The sequence below is a fragment of the Mirounga angustirostris genome, unplaced genomic scaffold (assembly GCF_029215605.1).
Source record: "Mirounga angustirostris isolate CCGP_5_RB_7025 unplaced genomic scaffold, mMirAng1.0.hap1 SCAF_8, whole genome shotgun sequence".
Taxonomy (NCBI): domain Eukaryota; kingdom Metazoa; phylum Chordata; class Mammalia; order Carnivora; family Phocidae; genus Mirounga; species Mirounga angustirostris.
In genome coordinates, this window is record NW_026991716.1 from 74934838 (window position 1) to 74956560 (window position 21723).

Below are 21723 nucleotides of genomic sequence, written 5' to 3' on the forward strand. Positions count from 1 at the left end.
AGAGGGAGAAAGAGAATCACAAGCAGACTCCACACAGCCTGGAGCCCAACATGGGGCCTGATCTCAGGGTCCAGAGATCAGGACCTGAGCTGAAATCAAGAGTGGGACACTCAACCGACTGAGACACCCAGGTGCCCCATAGCTATTTTTTTAAAAGCTGTAAGACACAATCAAAGAGAAATATGAAAAGTACATCAACTTGCTAAACATATTAGGGATGTTTTTCCTTATTTTCTATATTTTCCTGAATTTCCTTAAGATTAGGTTTTGCTTTTGTGATAGAAAAATTAATTTAGCTATCAAAATAATCCATTGTGAAGAAGGAAAGTGGGTAGGGGTACAGACGAAACACAACTGCTGTGTGCCAATGACAGTGAGTGATGGCACATAGGGGTTCCATAAACTATTCCATCTACTTTCATATTGTTTATTAGAAAAAAAAAGTTTAAAAAGCAATAGCTACTTTTCCACTACTTCTGAGGAGTTGTTGTGGTGTTAGAGTGAAATCCACAGACTTGAGTATTACTGGCTGGTAACAAAGTCATTAATCCTGTCTACTATGTATGATCAGTATTAAACAGGAATTCCAGCATAGTTGATAATATAATCAAGAAAATTAGGAGGCCTGAATAAATTGATTCATAGGACATTAAATAAACCATATTAACAACAAAAAATTCTCCTGGCGCTTAACAGCATTTTAGAATAAAGTGAGAAATACAGAACAGTTAGGCTTTGTTTTTGTACTGTAAAGGATGTCTGAGTTTATTATGGCACAACAGTAGAGATTCTTTTTATTTTAAATCAATTTAATATGCAGAATTTTAGACTTGTAGCCTAGAAAAATTTTGAGATCCTCCCTAATATTTATTCTCTATAAGCCAAAAGTATAGTGAAGTATGGTATCATTAAAGTAGAACTGCCCAGGGCGCCTGGGTGGCTCAGATGGTTAAGCGTCTGCCTTCGGCTCAGGTCATGATCCCAGGGTCCTGGGATCAAGTCCCACATTGGGCTCCCTGCTCCTTGGGAGCCTGCTTCTCCCTCTGCCTCTCTCTCTCTGTCTCTCATGAATAAATAAATAAAATCTTTAAAAAAAAAAAAAAAGTAGAACTGCCCAAAGGAGCTCCAGGCAGGTAAAGAAAATCTTTTTCAAAAGATGGGCCAAGGGGTGCCTGGGTGGCTCAGTTGGTTAAGTGGCTGCCTTCAGCTCAGGTCATGATCCCAGGGTCCTGGGATTCAGCCCCGCATTGGGCTCCTTGCTAAGTAGAGAGCCTGCTTTTCCCTCTCCCTCTGCCTATCTATGCTTTTCTCTGTCAAATAAAATCTGAAGAAAAAAGATGGGCCAAGAATGTTCAGCTTATTAAAGGCCTCTGAAATATAAAATAAAAGCAGACATTTTCATTATTATGCAAAATGTCACTTACAGATTTTATGAAACAGGTAACTGGCTGGGAATATTACATTAATTGATGTGTAATTATGAGATCCCCTTGGTCTGTGGTTGCCTTTGTTCTTAGAACTCAATGTAAAGTAGGTTGCAGCAGGCCACTTTAAAGATGCTTTCTTTCAACAAGGCCACATGTAGCATGTAGCCTTTCTCTTCCTCTTCCATTTACCTCTTTGTCTATTCTGGGAACAATAATATTCATCCTACCCTCTCTTAAAATCCTGACAAAGTTAAGGAGACAAAATATTAGGACATAATGGTACTGATAATTATATCTTTCCAAAACTTGGGGCTTAAATGCCTACTATGTAGCTAATTTCTTGTCATTATTAATGGACTGAGAGGGCGTTTTATCCAAGTACTGAAGTTTTTCTAGCCAAATGGTAAAGAAGTATCAAGGACCAACGTCACAAAGAGATACCTTCCTGTATCCAAGAAAGCAACTAAGGGTTATATGTAACCAATAGTTATCTATCACTAGCAGTCCTCAAATGGAATCAAACAAAAACCCCAAAACCACCAAAAAACCTAGCAGGTAAATATAGTACTATAGTATTCAAGCATCAGATAGGTGTATCATCTCTAAAATCCCTTCAAAACCCTGAAATTCCAGCTGCAATCTTAGTCCTTTTATTTGCTGTCACAGAATTAAATTTTGACCTTGTTCCTAATTTTTCTTAAAGACTTTGCCATAATTGTCATTAACAGCATAAACATCAAACAACATAAGAGTACTAATTTAATGTGCCATATCAGAGTAGGTAAAACACAGATTTTAATTTCATTATTTAAGTGAATGGGAGTAATAGGTTACAATATATTTTATAGTTAATTTTAAGGTCTATTCTGTAAATTGAAGAACAATTTTTTGCAATATTGACAAAGTCAGCAACATTTTAAGTTGTTACAAATACTTAACTCTTTCCTGGAAATTGGAACTGCAGATATTGACTTGATCAAGTTTTCTGGTGGAAGATCCAACACTCTGGAAAGCTAAATAATAAACAAAACAGAGCAAGATTGTTAATAATCTGTACCAGATTCAGTGGAATACTACTCATCAATAAAAAGAATATTCAGATATTTAACTTAAATGAGCCTCAAATGCACTATGCTAAGTGACAAAAACCCAACTCAAAAGGCTATATAGTGTATGATTTTATTTACTTGACATTCTGGAAAACCCAACTATGAGAGAGAATCTTAAGCAGGCTCCAAGCTTGGTGTGGAGCTCCATTCAGGGCTCGATCTCATGACCCTGAGATCATGACCTGAGCCGAAATCAAGAGTCAGATGTCCAAGCAACTGAGCCACGCAGGTGCCCCACAGTATATGTTGATTTTTAAATTTAAATCTCAGAGTACAGTTTTTTGTTCTTTTGTTTTTTTTTTAATTCTAGTCTTTGAGAACTACATTACTTAAAGCCCGTACAAAACAGTTATTTCCTTAGGCCATTTCCCTAGAAGTGGATAAACATTTCCAATGCATTTATAGAATAAAGGCTATAACAGTTCATGTTTATACTACAAAATGGTCTTGTCAATCTAGGTACACCAACAATACAGGTTCTATCATAATTTCTCTTAAAAAAAAAAAAAAGGATTCAAATTTCCAGTTCCACTTTTACTAGCTATGAGTCACATATGAAAAATGGGGATTAACCCTGTTAAACTAGGGTTCTTATAAGGATTAAGAAAAATGTGTCACATGATGCTAATAATATCTTCTTCCTTTAAAAATTAAGATTTTATTTTGGACATAATGTCTCCCAAACTTACCATAACCACTAAGATTTTCTGCCTATCTTAAATATAACTAAAGTCTGCTGGAAAACAAAATGAAACTTAGTTACATTTTTAAAGCTTTTTAGCTGACAAATAAGTTTTGAACTTCAGTAATAAAATGTTTACATTCAAATGAACAACACAAAAAAATTCTGTTTCCAATATAAACTAAAAACTACTTAAAAGTTGCATATTTAGGTTAAACGCCTGCCTTTGGCTCAGGTCATGATCCCTGGGTTCCTGCTCGGCAGGGGAGTCTGCTTCTCCCTCTCCCTCTGCCACCCCTCCCCCCCTTTGCCCCCTTAATCTCAAATAAATAAAATCTTTAAGAGAATTGCTTATTTCTTGGGGCGCCTGGGTGGCTCAGTCATTAAGTGTCTGCCTTCAGCTCAGGTCCCAGGGTCTTGGGATCGAGCCCCACATTGGGCTCCCTACTCAGCGGGAAAGGCTGCTTCTCTCTCTCCCACTCCCCCTGCTTGTGTTCCCTCTCTCACTGTGTCTCTCTCTGTCAAATAAATAAATAAAATCTTTAAAAAATTGCTTATTTATTTTATTATAACTCATTTGCTCCAAAAAAGGCTCTGAGGGGAATTAACACATAAAAATAAAATGGAGGTGTAAAATCATACCAGAAAACCTAAGGTAAAGATAGTTACTGTGCTTTTTGGCAACCAAGGTACAAAAAGGAATCTAACTATATATATAATACAGTGCTGCCTGGCAACGAACTTTTCCTAAAAGTAAATTCTAAGACGGAGATTATATTCACAAAGATTTAAATACCAAAATAGAAAATATCTTCAATAGTAGTTTTCCAAAGGCACAGAAACATTTTTATATAATGTAAATTAGAAAACCAAAATAAAGAGACTGAGACAAAAGGAGAAATGGAGAGTCACTGTTAACAATGAGCACAGAGTTTCAGCTTTACAAATGAAGAGTTCTGGATAGGGTTGGTAGTGATGGTTGCATAGCAATGTTAATGGACTTAATGCCATTGAACTGCACATTTAAAAATAGTTAAAATGGTAAATTTTATGTTGTATATATTTTCCCATAATTAAAAACAAAACAAATTAAAAAACCTAAAAAGACTCTGGGATTAAGTAGTGGAATGAAGGCTTCTTTACATAATCTCCCACCTCCCACCCATTATCAAATTAAAATGAAAGGGGTGGAAGAAAGAATGGAGAGGAGAAAGAAAGGAAGGTAGGCAATAAATAGGCAGATTGGTTGGTTCTCCAGCAACAAATATAGAGGATAGGCACAGTCCAAAGTCAGAAACTTCAAAAGGGATAGCCAAGGAGACAAACAGCAGCTTCTGAAGAGGAATGGAGCAGCCCTGTTTGGCAAGTCTCCTAACTTGAATTAACAATTCTCATCAATCCCCACGCTGGAGAGAAAAAAATGAATCCCATTATTTTTCTTCATCTGTGACTGGAGGGAGATGCTACAGAGCTGTGGGAGAGAAGGAGTAAAACAGAAGTGAATTCCAGTACTTTTCACAAGTGAAAATTCTAGGGCAGCGCACTAAAGTTCTCTCCAATGGAAACACAACACTTTCCCCAATTAAATGGAGATCTTGATTTGGTTTTGTATGGGCAGGAAGAATCAGAGGAGGAGCTTTTATAGGAAGGTGAAAAAATACCAGAGCTAGCCAAGCAAAAATTTAATATGCCAGGTCAGAGTTCAGGAGTAATGTATACAGGTCACCAGAACCTACCAGAGAGACAGAAGAGTGGAAAAGCCCTAGAGTTTATGTTTTCGCAATCACAAAAGCAATGTGAGCCAAGAACAAATCTCACATGGAGAGTGAAGTCACACAATGCAGGAACAAACAGAAAGTGTGGGCAGAAAGGTCAAGCATGAGCAAGATGAAAAATAGGCAAAACGAGTAGGCAAACAAAGTGGGGGAGAGAGGAGAGGGAAGGACAGAAGATCAAAGAACTTGTCTAGAAAAATATAACCAAATGAGTACAAAGACATTCATCAAAAGTGCTTCAAGATTTGTGAATGCAGTAAGAACTGAAAGACAGAAAAAGAGATAAAAGGGAGTGTAAAAATTAAATAGACAAATTGATACATTTTTTATTATAGAATTAAGAAACACAAAGGAACATTCATAATTGAAAATGACACAGAGGCCTACGATAATCAGAGAACAAAGATTTTAAAAAACATAAATTGAAAGCAATCCGAGAAAGATAAATAAAATTGGGTACAAGATAATCCAACCTTAGGATAACTGGTGTCCCTAAAACACAAAAGGAAGAGCAGGAAAGAAGCAAGCAGACAGGTAGATACAGTGGTTCTCCAGCAGCATATACCATAACGATTGAAGAGACTAAACTCAAACACTCTTCAAAAGTGATAGCCAAGGAAAGATGTAAAAGGTTCTGAAGCAGAATGGGCAGTCTTGTGTAGCGCAGGGCTTCTTGGTCTCTCGTCAGAAGGTATAGAGACGAAGCGGCAAAACCCAGGAAAAATAAAAAGTATTCATAGATCTTGGCTCCCCCAAAAGCAAGGCCTGAGAAAAGAACTTTATGCAGGTAGTTTATTTGGGAGGTTATTCCTGGGGGCTTAAGTGACAGACTGAGAAGCGTGGGAAGGAAGGAGGAAAGTTAAGATTGTGCTGTCAAGGTTACTGCTATAGGCAATGGGGGCTTAACTGCCATGGTACCTTCTAAGAAGCACACACAAGGTCTACCAAAATGGTCTATTCAAAAATAGGAAGCAGGAGCTTCCATTCCCCATAGATTGACAGCTGTCTTTGAGGGTGTTAACTGCCTCATCTGAGCGGAGTATAGGCTGGAACCAGCAGGCTTTTAGACTAGATAAGGTGCTATTAGCAGTAAGTGATTGGAAGCACATGTGAAACTGGTCACACAAGTGGCAGCTAGAACCAGAAGTGTGACCAAGGTGATGGGAGGGCGTAATAGTCAATAAAAGGGAAAATTTCCCCGAAATAAGGAACCAAATTTAAATTGTGGTATATTGCTACAATGACACCCAACAGGAAAAGGAAAGAACTAGATCTCCATGCGTCATTATGGATATGTCTTTTTAAAAAAATTGAGGCTAAGAAACAAAAAACCCAAGTTGCAGAAGGATGATTACACTTTGACTACCACTTACATATATTTTATTAACTTGTAAAAGAATACTATTTAGGGATACAGTCATAGATAGTAAGTGACATGCACAGATAAAATAATACAAAACCTCACATGGGAGGAAAGAGTTTGCAGCCAGGGATGGGTACCTAGGAGATTTTAATAGTAATAGTTTATTTTTTAAGTGGGTGATGGATACATAATAACTATACTTTTCTCCACGATTGAATATTTTGTTAAGAAAAACTGAAACTACAGATCAAAATAAACTACTATGTCAGGAAAATATAATTTGGAACATTCTACACTGAGATACATCCTGCTTAAGTCATGAAATTTCAAAAATAAAGCACCCAATCAAGAAAACTCCAGGGATGAAATAAATGCACTTTACTTTGCAGCCATATTACCTAACCACCAAAGATAACCACAAAGTAAATAATTTAGCAATGATATTATATAGGACTAGATTTTTCACAGAAGTTGTAAACCGATATGTTTGTTTCACCTGCTCAACTGTTTTTTAATCTGAATTGCCAACATATGAAAATTAATAAATTTTAAAGTAACACTGGATCGTTGTATGCATTTGCATCTGTAGTATCCATATTTGGAAAATTCAAATCCAGAACTAAATAATCTGGTGTTACTGCCTTCTTTCTTTCTTTTTTCTTTTTTTAAAGATTTTATTTATTTATTTGAGAGAGAGAATGCGAGAGAGCACATGAGAGGGGGGAGGGTCAGAGGGAGAAGCAGACTCCCCGGCGAGCAGGGAGCCCGATGCGGGACTCGATCCCGGGACTCCAGGATCATGACCTGAGCCGAAGGCAGTCGCTTAACCAACTGAGCCACCCAGGCGCCCTGCCTTATTTCTAAAATGAAGATTTTTGATATTACTTCTAAACATGCATGTGAATTTTTTAAAAAAAATTTTAAAGAGGGAGAGCGCGCGCACATACACAGGGGGAGGGGCAGAGGGAGAGAAGCTGAAGCCGACTCCCCGCTGAGCAGAGCGACCCATATGAGGCTGATCCCAGGACCCATGAGATCATGAACTGAGCCGAAACCAAGAGGTCGACACTTAATCAACTGAGTCACCCACGTGCCCCATAAACATGCTAATTTTCTAATGATTTAAACCTCCTTTTGATACTTCTAGGGTTAGTTTATCTGAGAAGTCAAAATTCCTTAAAAAAACACACAAGTTAGGGGCGCCTAGGTGGCTCAGTCCATTGAGCGTCTGCCTTCGGTTCGGGTCATGATCCCAGGGTCCTGGGATCAAGCCCGGCTACTGGCTCTCTGCTCGGCGGGGACCCTGCTTCTCCCTCTCCCTGTTGCTCAGACTACTTGTGATATCTCTCTCTGTCAAATAAATAAAATAAAATAAAAAATTACAAAAAAAAAGTTTAAAAAAAGTACTATGAGCCCTTCTGAAAAATCTGCTTATAAAGAAATCCAGCCAATTAAGCCATACCTTAGGAACAGGACTGGTGGTAAGCATCTTACCCAATTCAATATAAAATGCATAGTAGGGGCGCCTGGGTGGCGAGTCGGTTGCGTGTCTAAGTCCTTGAGTTTCAGCTCAGGTCATGATCTTATGGTCGCGGGCTCTCCGCTCAGCGGGGTGTCTGCTTGAGATTCTTTTCACTCTCCCTGTCCTCCCCGCACCCTCCCCCTCTGTCTCTCTCTCTAAAAATAAATAAATCTCAGAAAAAAAAAATGCTTAGGAAACAAGTTGTGCAGATATGGTTAATAAACAGTGTTACACACTTTGAGAAAGGTACCCAAATTAGGAAATGTAGAGCAAAGTTACACCAACTACAAAAATGCCCTCACGTCTAATGGCAAGGGATGATACTATCTAAATTCGAAATACCAATTTTTTTTAAAGATTTTATTTATTTGAGAGAGTGAAAGCGCATGTGGGTGCAGTTGGGGGTGGTACAGAGGGAGAGGGTGAAGAAGACTCCCTGCTGAGCAGGGAGCCCAACATGAGGCCCATCCCAGTAATGAGGGAGCAGAAGGCTGCAACCTCCCCCCACCCCCAACTCCTGGGTGGGACACGCCATTCTTCCAGGAATCTCCCACCTATCTTAATGTTAATACCTTGCAAGGGGAAAACAACCTTAACGTGACAATGGCAAGGCCTCTGGTATCTTATAGGTTGGTACTCGTTAGCATGTGAAAGTTGTTTTGAAAACCTCCCTTTTTCCTTACTTCCCCCAACTCCTGAGTATAATCAGCCACTCCTCAAGACCCTCGTGCAGCAGCTCTTTCTGCCCACCAGTCCTGTCCCCATGGTTTAATAAAACCACCATTTTGCACCAAAGACATTTGAAGAATCTTTCTTGGTTTTTGGCTCTGGGCCTCACCCCACTAAACCTCACCTATATTCCAAAACTACATCACCAGGACCACGAGATCATGACCTAAGCCCAAGGCAGATGGCCTAACCAACTGAGCCACCCAGGCGCCCCTGAAATACCACAAGTTTTTAAAAAGACTTCAAATTGTAATGTTTTTCGAGGCGCCTGGGTGGCTCAGTCGATTAAGCGTCTGCCTTTGGCTCAGGTCATGATCCCAGGGTCCTGGGATTGAGGCCTGCATTGGGCTCCTTGCTCACTGGGGAGTCTGCTTCTCCCTCTCCTTCTGCCCCTCCCCCCGCTTGTGGGCTCTTCCTCACGCATGTGCGTCCGCTCGCTCTTTCACGCTCTCAAATAAGTAAAATCTTAAAAAAAATTTGTAATGTTTTTCAAAGTCTTATTTCATAGAGGACCATTTCAGAAATATAGCAATAATTTTTGAATTACATTTTAATTTCTTTAAACTCAAGCAAAACTGTTTAATATTTTTAATTTAAAACAGCATTTTGGTCATGGGGTACATGGATAATCAATACTAATATACATTTCGTAGCTGGACTTTTTTTTTTAAATGATTTTATTTGAGAGAGAAAAGGAGCAGAGGGGAGGGGCACAGGGAGAGGGAGAAGCCAACTCTCCACTGAGCAGGGAGCCCAACGCGGGGCTTAATCCCAGGACCCTGAGATCATGACCTGAGCCGAAAGCAGACACTTAGCTGGCTGAGCCACCCAGGCACCCCAGTAGTTGGACATTTGCTATCATAAAACTTAAAAACAAAAAACAAAAAAAACCCAACAAAACCACTTCAAAATAAAAACTCATTATGATATAGCCCAATTTTTGTAAAAAGGCATTATCTATCTAGTATTCCTTTTATTCTGCCTGTATATCAGCAAAGAAATATTATCTAAAATAAAGGTCAACCAATGTTAATAATGATTATTTATGGGGGAGTTGTTTTTTTTTCTTTTACCTTTTTGTATCATTTAATTCTTTACAGTGGCCAGTTATTTTTTCAAAAATGAGAAATATTTTTTCTTTACCAAAGCACAACTTTATAAAAGTAATGTTAAAAAGATTCCTATTAGAAATTAAGCCATATGATTCAGATATGTAGCTTTCTGGTTACCTAACTTCGCGTGGGGTTAAAACATTCACCTAGGATAATGGATAATAATTAGGTCCCCTTCATAAAGCCTCTGGGATTGTAGTGGGGTGAAAAGGGGGTTCAAAATACCCTGACTTCAGAAATCTGAGGACATAATGTAACAACGATTAACATTTACTGAATGTATAGTGTACCAAACACAATCCTAAACACTATATACAATTCTAAACACTATGCATTAATTTACTGAATTCTAAGGACAAGACTAAAAGGTAACTAATTAATTTTCCAGATTTCACAGAAGAGGCACAGAGAACTTACATACCTATCAAAGGAAAGGCTGGATTTAAACCCGTATGTCTTCCACGGTTAATGTTCTTAATCATTATACCTGTGGTTGCCACATTTTGTTGCACACTGGTTCCCACATGCAAATAATCTGGTGTGACTGGGCAACAGGATGTTAAAAAGTTCTCTGGTTGATTCCTGCACTATACCTTTCTGTCTCCTGGTCATTCTCAGTTAGTGGTTATCAAGCCTGGAGGAACATCAAAGCCCCTACCTCACCCCAGACCAATGGGCCTGGGCTTTGGTATTTTTTAATGCTTCTCAGGTGATTCCAGTCTATAAACCAGGCTTGAGAACGGCTGCTTAGGAAGACACCAGCTGTCTCTCATGTTACCAATCAGGGCCCCAGCTAGTTAGTGTTTTTAATTCTAGGAATGGGGTGGGTGGGGCTCAAAAAAAGAAAGAAAAATTAAGAACCACTGTCAAGTGGTCGAATGTCAGAGAGCATGGTTTTTAATTCACCTAGATTCTCACAGGTCTGGAATCATTCTGGAAATAATAAGATTTTCTTTAACTGTCTCTCAGCTTGGATTTAGTGCTTTCTCTGATGAGAATGTGGCCTACGAGTTTCCTTAACTATAGGATTTCTTCTTTCCCCTTCAGATAAAGTTTCTCCTGGCATTGGGCTTCACTTAGGACTCTCACCAATAAAACATGGGCCTATTGATAACTTTCTACTTGAGACCTTAGATTGAGGAAAGAAAAAAGTTTTACAGAATAAAACAGGCTAAAAATTATTCAATTAAGATAAAATAAGACTATAACAATAAAGCTCAAAATTTTAAGAGAAATAAAATTCACAAAATATTAAACCTATTCCTTGACAAACTAACACAAATGAATAAGGAGGAAATCAGGTTGAAAGAAGGGAACATTTAAGAGAGTATCAAAAATGAAAATCCACATAAGCCAGATCTGGTTTGGGAACCCAAGATCAATTTCTAATGTGTAATATAATAATGGCTAATATGTATTCAGTGCCTACAATGTACCAGATACAATTATAAACCTTAGATCTAGCAATAGAACATCAGAGATCCTATAGACTCTTTGACTTCCAGGGTACCCAATATGAGAAAGCACAATAATTAACCAGGTTAATGGTTCTCAACCATTCCTTTTCCATTAGGCACACACAATTCCTTCCCCAAGTACCCAATTACTGAACACAAAGCCAAAAAAATATCCTATCGTTCTGGTTCTAGACAGGTTCTAAATTCAGTTAGGAGTTAAACCTGCCAGGTTCAAGATCAAAATCTCTGGTAATTTCATAAAAAATTGAATTTTGCAGGAGCCAGCTGGTTAAGTGTCTGCCTTCGGCTCAGGTCATGATCTCAGGATGCTGGGATTGTGTCCCACATCAGGCTCCCTGCTCAGCGGGGGAGTCTGCTGCTCCCTCTCCCTCTGCTGCTCCCCCTGCTTGTGCTCTCTTGCTCTCTTGGTCAAGTAAATAAAATCTTAAAAAAAAAACCCTCATTTTGCTAATGAAAAAGAGATCCTTATGTTTTAGCAATCAGACATACAGGCAGCAGAACTGGTATTTTGTATGAAAATTAGCTCTGCATTTTTTTGTAAAGATTTTACCTATTTGAGAGAGAGAATATGAGTGGGGGGGGAGTGGGAGGTGGGGAGCAGAGGGAAAGGAGGAAGCAGACTCCCCGCAGAGCAGGGAACCCAACACATGTTGCAATCGCAGAACCCTGAGATCATGACCTGATCCAAAGGCAGACACTTAATCAACTCAGCCACCCAGGCTCCCCTAGCTCTGCATTTTTACCCATATTAACAGTCTATAGGCCACTAGTCTTAAAATTCTTAAAATGTTATCATTCACTCTTCCAGATCTTAAATTACTTAAACTATTATCCCTGATTATTCCTTACTTCTGACTCTGATATAACCAGGTCAGTTGTGCACATTTGCCACCAAGAGCCAATGCACAAACACTCCCACATTTGCAGAGACGTTCTTCAGGTACAGGTCTGGATTAACTCAGACTCAAACTGGCAGCAACTGAAACTTTACAGTTCAGAAGAGAACTTTCTAAAAGACTTGGAAGGCAAGTTATTACCAAGTATCTATAATGAAAGAAATTTAGCACAGCTCTTGAAGAACTTGTAGTTTTTGTTTTTTTTTTAATATTTTATTTGACAGAGAGAGACACAGCAAGAGAGGGAACACGAGCAGGGGGAGTGGGAGAGGAAGAAGCAGGCTTTCCGCGAGCAGGGAGCCTGATGTGGGGCTCGATCCCAGGACCCTGGGATCATGACCCGAGCCGAAGGCAGAAGCTTAACCATCTGAGCCACCCAGGCGCCCTGAAGAACTTGTAGTTTTAAGCAGAAGTGGATGCTGGTGGGCCTGTGAGAACAGGTTAGAAGCGAAGTATGCACCTAGACCATTCAGTCAGTCCTGTTGTTCACCTGAATGTGGACGAGTATCTTCCCTACATAAATATTTCAGCTTGGACTAGATGACAACTGGTCATCAAATTTAATTGCTCTTTGAAGCCACACCTGAAGTCTAATAGAACTCAGCAGCAGTCAAGGAACAGTCTTCTGTTCATAACTGTTAGCAGTGTACCTCTTGTAGCATGTTACGTAAATATTAACTAATGAGGAGAAGAGCTTAAGCCACTTAAGATGCAACAATTACACAACAACTAAACGCAGCTTGTGATCCTATACTGGAAAAAAAGACTACTGAAAAAAATCAGCAAAACTGGAATGGACTATACACTAAATGAAAGTATATATGATATTATGTGAATCTAATGACTATACCGTGGCTGTGTAAGATAAGCCTTGTTCTTAGGAAGTAAACAATTAGGTATCGACAGGTTGAGGTGCATGCTTTATGAAACCCACTCTATGTGCGTGATACAGGAAATAGAGTGATGAAGCAAATGTGGTAAAATGTTAATAATTGGTGGCCCTGGATAAAAGAGTATACGGAGTTCTTTGCACTATTATCACATCTTTTCTATAATTTTGACATTCAAAATTAAAACAAACAAAAAAAAGAAAATGAACTTGCTGGATTTTTTTAAGTAGGCTCCACACCCAGTGTGGAGCCCAACACAGGGCTTGAACTCAAAACCCTGAGATCAAGACCTGAGCTGAAATCAAGCCGGATGCTCAACCGAACCACCCTGCTGCCCTTCAGCTGGATGTTTTAAACTTAACATCAAAATCTAAATGAAAAGGAACTGAGAAAGGGAAACAAATCTATACTCCATCATTATGTTTCTGAGCCAAATACGGTGCTGAACATTTTACAAAGGTTATTCTACAGAATACAAAGAATTTGAGCTTTGAGTCAAAAAGCTGGGTTAGTAGTTCAACTCCACAATTTTGTTGCTCTGTAACTTTAGGTTATTCTTTTCATCTTCCTGTCAGTGTCCTCCTCTATAAAATGGAGACAACACTACAAATAGGATGACTGAAAAGATTAAACATGATAATATCAAGTACTGTATACTTTGTGTGTACACCACCGTCCTAAGTGATGGGAGACAAATTTCTATGGGACTCCTAGGTTTCTGCATGTCTTGTAAGCAAGGCATAAAATCTTTTCAAGGATGCTCATATAGCAAACAGATTTGTAAGACAGAAACAGTATCCCACTACAGAGCAAAGGGAAACATGCTTACTGCCCATCCTAAAAGCCTCAGGGTCCCTCTCTTATGTGACACAGCACCCGGCCTGTGCAGGTATCATCTGACCTTCACATCACCCTGTGGTTAGAAGAAGAGGGGCTTGGCGAACCAATGCAAGTAAATGTTAATACTCTGGCTACTGCTATTGCTGCGAATAGTAAAATCCTTTTATCTCACCCAGGGATCTCATGTTTTTTGGCCACCACCCATGGAACTGTGATAGACTAGTAAGGTAAAGTCACAAACCCCTCACAGTTCTTGACACTATGCCCTTTCAATTAACATTATGTCATTAGATCTTATCAATAGCCCCATAAGTTCAGCAAAACTGCATGGTACAAGTGAGATATTCCACAAACAATAGTTATTATTGTCTTCATCATCATCATCATCAATCCTCGCAACAATCCTGTAAATTTGGAATCAATACCATCATTTTATAGCTGACAGGTTAATTAACCTGCCAAGAGTCAGTCAGTCACACAAATGGATTTTAATCCTTTCCACTTTTATCATTCTATCTCACAGTTTTAAAATTATGAACTCATTTGGTGAAGCTGCAAAATTTATATTACATCACAACAGCTTATTCTTTAAATATGTAATAACAGCCTTTTATGTTTCAGGCACTTTGCTGGTGCTAGAGAAATAGTGAATAAAACATGCTCTTTGTCCTCACGAAGCCTATAGAGAAAACACACCAAAACAAGGAAAACAAAACAACAAAATAACTAATTCCCTAATAATTAATTAGCTAATGAAATAATTATTAACTCTTATAAATGCTATGATGGAAGCAAACAAGGGTCTGAGATAGAGAGCAACTGGAGGACACACTTTTCAAACCAGAGGTTTTCAGTTGGAAATAAATTCAGTGAGTCCCAACCAGGATTTTCTGAAAAATGTAGTATAAGTAGAAAAGAATGCACACACATTATAAGTACTGTTTTGTGAAACTTCCATTTTGCACAAACGGTCATGATATAAAATCATTTCCTTTAGGCACAGGGAATATCTATGCAATGGGAATGGAAAGACCTTGCTTTGTTAGAAAAGCAAAATTACAGTGTGGCTAGGATCCTGCAGAAAGGAAGAATAGGGTGGTATGAATGGATGTTGTAAAGAAAGATGTTAAGGTTCTGGTAGAGTTTGTGCAATGTAGTTTATTTAAATAGGTAAGTGACATGATTTTATATTTGAGAAGTCACTTTTCTTGCTATAAGGAGAATGGATTTGAGGGAGGGCAAGGATGGAAACAGACCCATCGGAATGCTGTTGTAAGCAGATGAAGTAGGTGATAATAGTAGCTTGGTTTGGGGTGACGGAAGGGAAAGGCAACAGGGATGGAAAAGAATGGATAGATTCAAGGTATTTTGAAGATAGAGTCCAAAGGACTTGCTGAAGTGAGGCCCAAGAGGCATACTCTAAACTTCAGTCATATCCAAATATTGTTGTTCCATGAACATACACCATGCTCTCCCATGGTTCTGTTGTCCATACATACGATGTTCTTGGAATACCCTACCACTCCCCAAGCTCTCACCCTACTAACCTAGTACACTCCTATCCATCCTTCCTTCAGGACATTACCTTTTCCACAAAGCATTCCCTGACATTTGGAAGCTGTCTTCTCCATATTCCCTTAACACCTCACATATGTTTCTAATACACTGGTTACAGACTGTACTGCAATTAGCTGTTTATACATGTGTTTCCCCAAGTTAGTCCAGAGCCATGCCAGGACAGAAGCCATATTCTATTCACTTTCAACCTTGGGAATGATAATGGGACTGCTTAGAAAAATGTAGATTCATTATCTAAATTTGCTGAATGTGCTATTTCATGTAATACATTCCTTCACTCCCAAACTAGCAAAGGATCCTCATTCATAAAGATATGTATTGCACATTTTTTTTTTAAAGACTTTATTTCTTTATTTGACAGAGAGAGACACAGCGAGAGAGGGAACACAAGCAGGGGGAGTGGGAGAGGGAGAAGCAGGCTTCCTGCAGAGCAGGGAGCCCAATGCAGGGCTCGATCCCAGGACCCTGGGATCATGACCTGAGCCGAAGGCAGACGCTTTACGACTGAGCCACCCAGGCGCCCCAATTGCACATATTTTTATTTTACCTCATTTCAGATCATCCTTCAATGACTCCATGTTTGGAGAAATATATATTTGCTTAGTTTATGTTGCCAAACAAATCTATTAGATTCTGTTTAATGATCAGATTGTGTTTCTTGCCTTTATAAACTGATAGCACAGCATATAGGAAAGGGCTGATTTTGAAATTAGACCCCTGTGCATAAACCAACTCTTCAATTTACTGACCATGTGTAGACCCTGGCCTTGGGTAGATTTGTAATCTCTGGATCTCAGTTTCCTCAACTGTATAAGGTTAATACTTCTATGTCATAGGGTCATCATGGGGCTTAAATGTGAATGTAAAGTAACTAGCATAAATACACACTACCTATTAGTTCCTGTTTCTCCAACTTACCTTCTTTACAAGGAAGAATACAGCCTTTGCAAAACTAAACACAATGTTTCTGGTCATGACATTATCTTGACCTATGGGTTGAAAATGGAAATCATCTTACCTCTCCCACTCCAAACACAGCCTGGACACTGAGGTCCAAAACTACCTACCCTGGATATAGCCTACTGTCTACATTAGCATGACTTTATTATTTCTTTGTCTTTGTTAGCATAACTTTACTATTTCAGGAGATTCCTGCCCAAATAGCTTGATTATTCATTACAGGAACTTCTTGAAAAATCAATTCTTCAAAAAAAAAAAAAAAGCACCAACAGTTTATACTCTAAGATTCCTTGCACTACCTTGCCTTCTTTCTTCCAATCTTAAAACTGTGAAGATCAGGGCGCCTGGGTGGCTCAGTTGGTTAAGCGACTGCCTTGGCTCAGGTCATGATCCTGGAGTCCCGGGATCGAGTCTCGCATCGGGCTCCCTGCTCAGCGGGGAGTCTGCTTCTCCCTCTGACCCTTCCCCCCTCATGCTCGATCTCATTCTCTCTCTCAAATAAATAAAAATAAAATCTTAAAAAAAAAAAATCAAAACGGTGAAGATCAGTATCGAATCCCAACCAAGCCATCTCCTCCACTCCCCTGCCCCCTCACCCTCTGCCACTGAAAGACCAGCCTTAAACCATACTTCAAATTCTCAAGAAAAATCAGATCTTGCCTTCCCAGACACTACCAAAACTCTGCTGGTGTTCTTTCTTAACCCAGTAAACCATAAACTTAGCTTTGTTCTATCAGAAGGTCCGTTGGTGTTATCTGAGAAGCCAGCGTTGGACAGGGCAATAGTCTATAAGCATAAAGACAAGGCAAAGCAATTTTCCCACAAAAGTCCAGAAATACTATAAAAATGAACCGAGGGAAATTATATACTAGGCAAAATACCTCCACTAATATGTCCATTAATGAAAGGAAATGGGTTTGTCGAGACAATTGAAAGTTTCATTGTAAAATTCCAAAAGGGGCCAATGAATTTCAAAAATTGTTTTTGCGGGGCGCCTGGGTGGCTCAGTCGTTAAGCGTCTGCCTTCGGCTCAGGTCATGATCCCAGGGTCCTGGGATCGAGCCCCGCATCGGGCTCCCTGCTCGGCGGGAAGCCTGCTTCTCCCTCTCCCACTCCCCCTGCTTGTGTTCCCTCTCTCGCTGTGCCTCTCTCTGTCAAATAAATAAATAACATCTTAAAAAAAAATTGTTTTTGCTGAAATCTAATGTTTAAGTGTTTTATTCCTTTCCTTATTACAGAGCTGTTCACATAGAGGGCTCTGAATCACGAAAAAACAGCATCTCACGTTATCTTTGGAGTTTCCAAAAATAATGCTAGGACAGGCGGCCAAAACGATTGCAAGACAAATGACCAGATTTTATTTTATTTTATTTTTAAAGATTTTATTTATTTATCCATGAGAGACAGAGAGAGAGAGAGAGAGAGAGAGAGAGAGAAGCAGAGGGAGAAGCAGGTTCCCAAGGAGTAGGGAGCCCCATGCGGGACTCGATCCCAGGACCCCGGGATCATGACCTGAGCCGAAAGCAGACGCTTAACCATCTGAGCCACCCAGGCGCCCATGACCAGATTTTAAATTAGATCCTTTCGAATGAAAATTCAGATCCATAATCAATTTCACTAAGTGTAAGGAACACTAATTTCTAAAGGGTTCTAATCATGGCCCAATGACTTTCCACTAGGGTAAAGCATACAAAACTGTGGGGTGTAAAGGAGTGAGGGAAGCAACATTTGCTTTTCAAGATTTACTTTTCACCTTGAGAAACCGATTTGGGTCGCATGGCCGACCCTCCATCAGATCGGCCTCAACAGCTCGAGCAGCTCCAAAGAGGAGGCAGGAGGCGGCAGAAACAGGGTTTTCATGGAATCCCCCTCTCGCTGACTGAGGGCTGACCCGGCGTGGGGGTTCCGCTCGGGCCTTCCTTCTGCCAGTTCCCGAGTCCGTACCTGACAGGCGATGGACCTGCGGAAGCCACAAGCCATGTCCCCCTCCACGAAGAGCGCCCCAACCACCGGGCCCGGATCCTCGCCCCGCCCCCTCGTACGCCCCGCCTCTGCGCGCCGGAAGCCCGCCCCGGAGGATTCTGCCAACCAATCAAGAAGCCGCGTGGCCCGCCACTAACCTCTGCCCTGCTGCCGCGAGGGAGCGCGGGAAATCCCGAGTGCAGCTGCAATCCCGCGGGCAGCTGGGACCATGGCCACTTCTTCGGTGTCCAAGGTACGTGGGGGGCGGACGACACTAGACTCAGCCGTCGCCTCCTTCTCTTTTGGAAAAGGGATGTAGCAGAGGTTACGTAGGCCTCAGTGAACAGGCTCGAGGGGAGGGAGTGGCGGGCTGAGCTGAAGAGTCCTTACTCCGGATGCAGTTGAGGTCAGTTTTGCTCGGGGAGCGAAGACATCGATCTGCCTTAGTTGCTTTGGCTGGGAGGACTTTTAAGTTCTGGTTTGTGGAGGTCGAATTCCCCGAGGATGTGCTCCAACCTCCCTTCCTTTTTCTTCCCCATAAATATTTATTGTGCGCCAAGCACTCCCCGTTAGGTACGACATAGAGTGGTAAACAAAATTGTTGTCAGCACTCAAAAAAGTTGTCTGCACTCAAAAAAGGCATTAAACACAGATGAATTGATGATAACAAATTGTGATAAGTGTTAGCAGATTGCCCCGGGTCTGCGCAGGCCTTTTGGAGAAAGGGACATTTTAACTGAGACTTGAAAAGTAAGTACAAGTTAGGCAAAGGATTGGAGGGTGGGGAGACTGTTCTAGCATAGAGAATGACATGTTCTTTGGCCCAGAAGATAGAAATAAAATGACCTATTAAAGAAGTTGAAATATTAGTATAATCAGAGAGGAAGCGTTGTGAAAAATGAGAATGAAAAAGTAGTGTAGGTGTGTGTGTGTCAGAGGAGATCACATAGACCTCATATGGGCTGCGTAGATGGCCACGGCTTGCAGGAAGACATGATAATGTGGTTGGTAAGAAGATAAACCCTAGAGCTCTATTGTCTAATGTAAGTAGCCAGTAGCCACATGTGGCTATTTCAGTTTTAATTAAATAAAATTGAATAAAATTAGAAATTCATTTTCTCAGTTTTACTAGCCACATTTCAAGCGCTCAATAACCACATGTGGTGGTGGCTACCATATTAGTGCAGAGACATGATATTTCTCCTTCATTACCAAAAGCTCTATTGTACAGCACTGCTACAGACCAAGTAAGACCTTTAGTAGTAGTATGAGTACAGCCAGAAGCCCCTGAAGTTAAGCTGTGATAAAGTTGAGAACGTAGATGAAAAAAACTGCAGTCATTTCTCCCTACGTTAAAACAGTAGATTAGAAGGCTCTACCATGGATCTGATCTTTAATTTTGATTAAAATTAAACTAAAATTATGGGAAGGAGTGCCTTCTGAGACTACATATCAACGGGGAACTTCAAGCCATAGAGCTTAAGTTTATAGAAGATTGACTACGGGGGCGCCTGGGTGGCTCAGTCGTTAAGCGTCTGCCTTCGGCTCAGGTCATGATCTCGGGGTCCTGGGATCGAGCCCCGCATCGGGCTCCCTGCTCTGCGGGAAGCCTGCTTCTCCCTCTCCCCCTCCCCCTGCTTGTGTTCCCTCTCTCGCTGTGCCTCTCTCTGTCAAATAAATAAATAAAATCTTTAAAAAAAAAAAAAAGAAGATTGACTATGATGCTAGGTGCAAATGCCAGAAGAGGTTTAACTGTGCTTGTGTAGCCTGGGCACTGGGGTGTAAGAGCACCTGGCTCCAGGGGTCCCAGACAGACCAGCTTCGGCCCCTCCCTGCCGACAAAATCCTAAATCCGAGAAATGAGTGGTAGTGAAACAAAGGAGCGGTGTGGGGGACCCTCCCTGCCCTAGGCATGTGGGGTGGAGTGGGTCTTGTGGGGTTGGGTGCTTTATGATAATCAGCTGTGACCAACAAAGAATAACCAGCCCCTAAAAAGGAAGTAAGCCGTTGAAGGTGTTATCAATAGAGATGTTAAATGGATTTAAGTTTCCTGGTTAGCTTTCTATAGAAGACCAACCCTAAAGGCCCTCGGCAACCCTCTTGGGACCCCTCTCACTCTTGAGAGCTTTTTCTATATCTTCACTTAATAAACTTCAATTGCTTTACTCACAAGAAAAAAAAAAGGAATTTATTTCAGTGAAGCCAACACTGACAGCAGCCTGGAGTCTTAAAGACTGTGTCCAAAGTGCTGAAAATAAGGTTTATATGAAGAAAGTGTGGGACAGAGGAGGGCGGTAAGGGTCAGGTTGATCATTGTCTTGGAGTCAGTCATGGGCGGGGTCTTGCTAGCTCCGGACAGTCCTTACTGCTTGAGGGGTTAGTTTTGGTTCCCATCAGGAGAAGCTGTGTCCACAGGATCTTTTGCCTGAGTTAAGAGGTAAGCTTGGATGGGGCGCTTGGGTGGCTCAGATGGCTAGGCATCTTCCTTCCACTTGGCTCATGGTCTCCTGGTCCTGGGATGGAGCCCCATGTCGGCCTCCCGGCTCAGCAGGGAGTCTGCTTCTCTCCCCGCGGCCCCCCCACCCCCGTGTGCTCTCTCTCTCAAATGAATAAATAAAATCATAAAAAAAAAGTGAGATAAGCTGGAAAGAAGAACTTAATCAGAAAGTTTGAGTTCAAAAGGGAGGTAGTTGCAGTTCTCTCATACTAGTATTTTTTATTAGGATTGGTACTGTTTTTGTTTTGTGCTGGTGGTAAAGTTCCATAGGTTTTGAGTGGTCTGCCCTCTAATTCTTTTCATTGCATAAGGCTCATATTTTTGTGTATCTTGCAGAATTGTGAGGTTTTGTTCAGGAAAGCATTATAATAGAAATGCTTGTATTGAGATGATTATGAAGGGGACCTTGCATCAATAAGATTCTTTAAGGACTATTTCAGGAGCTCATAGAACTGCAAGCTTTTTTTTTAAACCTATGTAAACTTCCTCTTCCGAGTCATATCTTCTACCTGTTAGCTCTCCTCCTAGACTGCTTCTTCTATCTCAAACACCATCATTTGATCAGCAGTTCTAAGTGGTTAACCATATTACTACCTGCCATACATTAGGATCTATTATGGGCACTTGTATATCTCACTCCTTCATAGCTCCTTTTCCTTTACTGAATTGCAGGTGGATATAGAAGGGAGGCAATGACAAGCTTGTGTGGTACTACAGGATTTTTCTAAATGTGAATGTGTATTTCAGCAGTTCACTAGTTGCAGATACAGGAGTATAAGGCACAGTTCTTATTTTGGATCCTGTAATCCAAATGGCATTTTATATTTGCACAGCTTTCTTTAGCACTGTCCTGAGATGACTTTTTCTAGGTATATTTTTTCATTCTTTCATTTTCCATAAAAA

At 40.5% G+C, this 21723-nt stretch overlaps 2 protein-coding genes across 6 annotated transcripts in view; one reads left to right on the forward strand and one right to left on the reverse strand.

Moving 5' to 3' along the window:
* Positions 1-18409, reverse strand: part of RARS2 (arginyl-tRNA synthetase 2, mitochondrial) — a 60097-nt gene extending 41688 nt beyond the window's left edge. The window contains exons 1-2 of one of the 3 annotated variants that reach the window (XM_045867215.3): positions 18306-18409; positions 2367-2440 (exon numbers count right to left, since the gene is read on the reverse strand). In XM_045867215.3, coding sequence (XP_045723171.1) covers positions 2367-2440; positions 18306-18341 — 110 coding nt within the window. In that variant the 5' untranslated portion in view covers positions 18342-18409. The other 2 variants (XM_045867214.3, XM_064597849.1) reach the window with 2 other exon arrangements.
* A 63-nt stretch (positions 18410-18472) lies between these two features.
* The window catches only part of ORC3 (origin recognition complex subunit 3), a 61372-nt gene continuing 58121 nt past the window's right edge, over positions 18473-21723 (forward strand). For 2 of the 3 annotated variants that reach the window (XM_045867211.3, XM_045867212.3), the window contains exon 1: positions 18473-18576. In XM_045867211.3, the coding sequence (XP_045723167.1) occupies positions 18553-18576 (24 nt within the window). In that variant the 5' untranslated portion in view covers positions 18473-18552. The remainder of the gene's footprint in view (positions 18577-21723) is intronic. The other variant, XM_064597847.1, reaches the window with a different exon arrangement.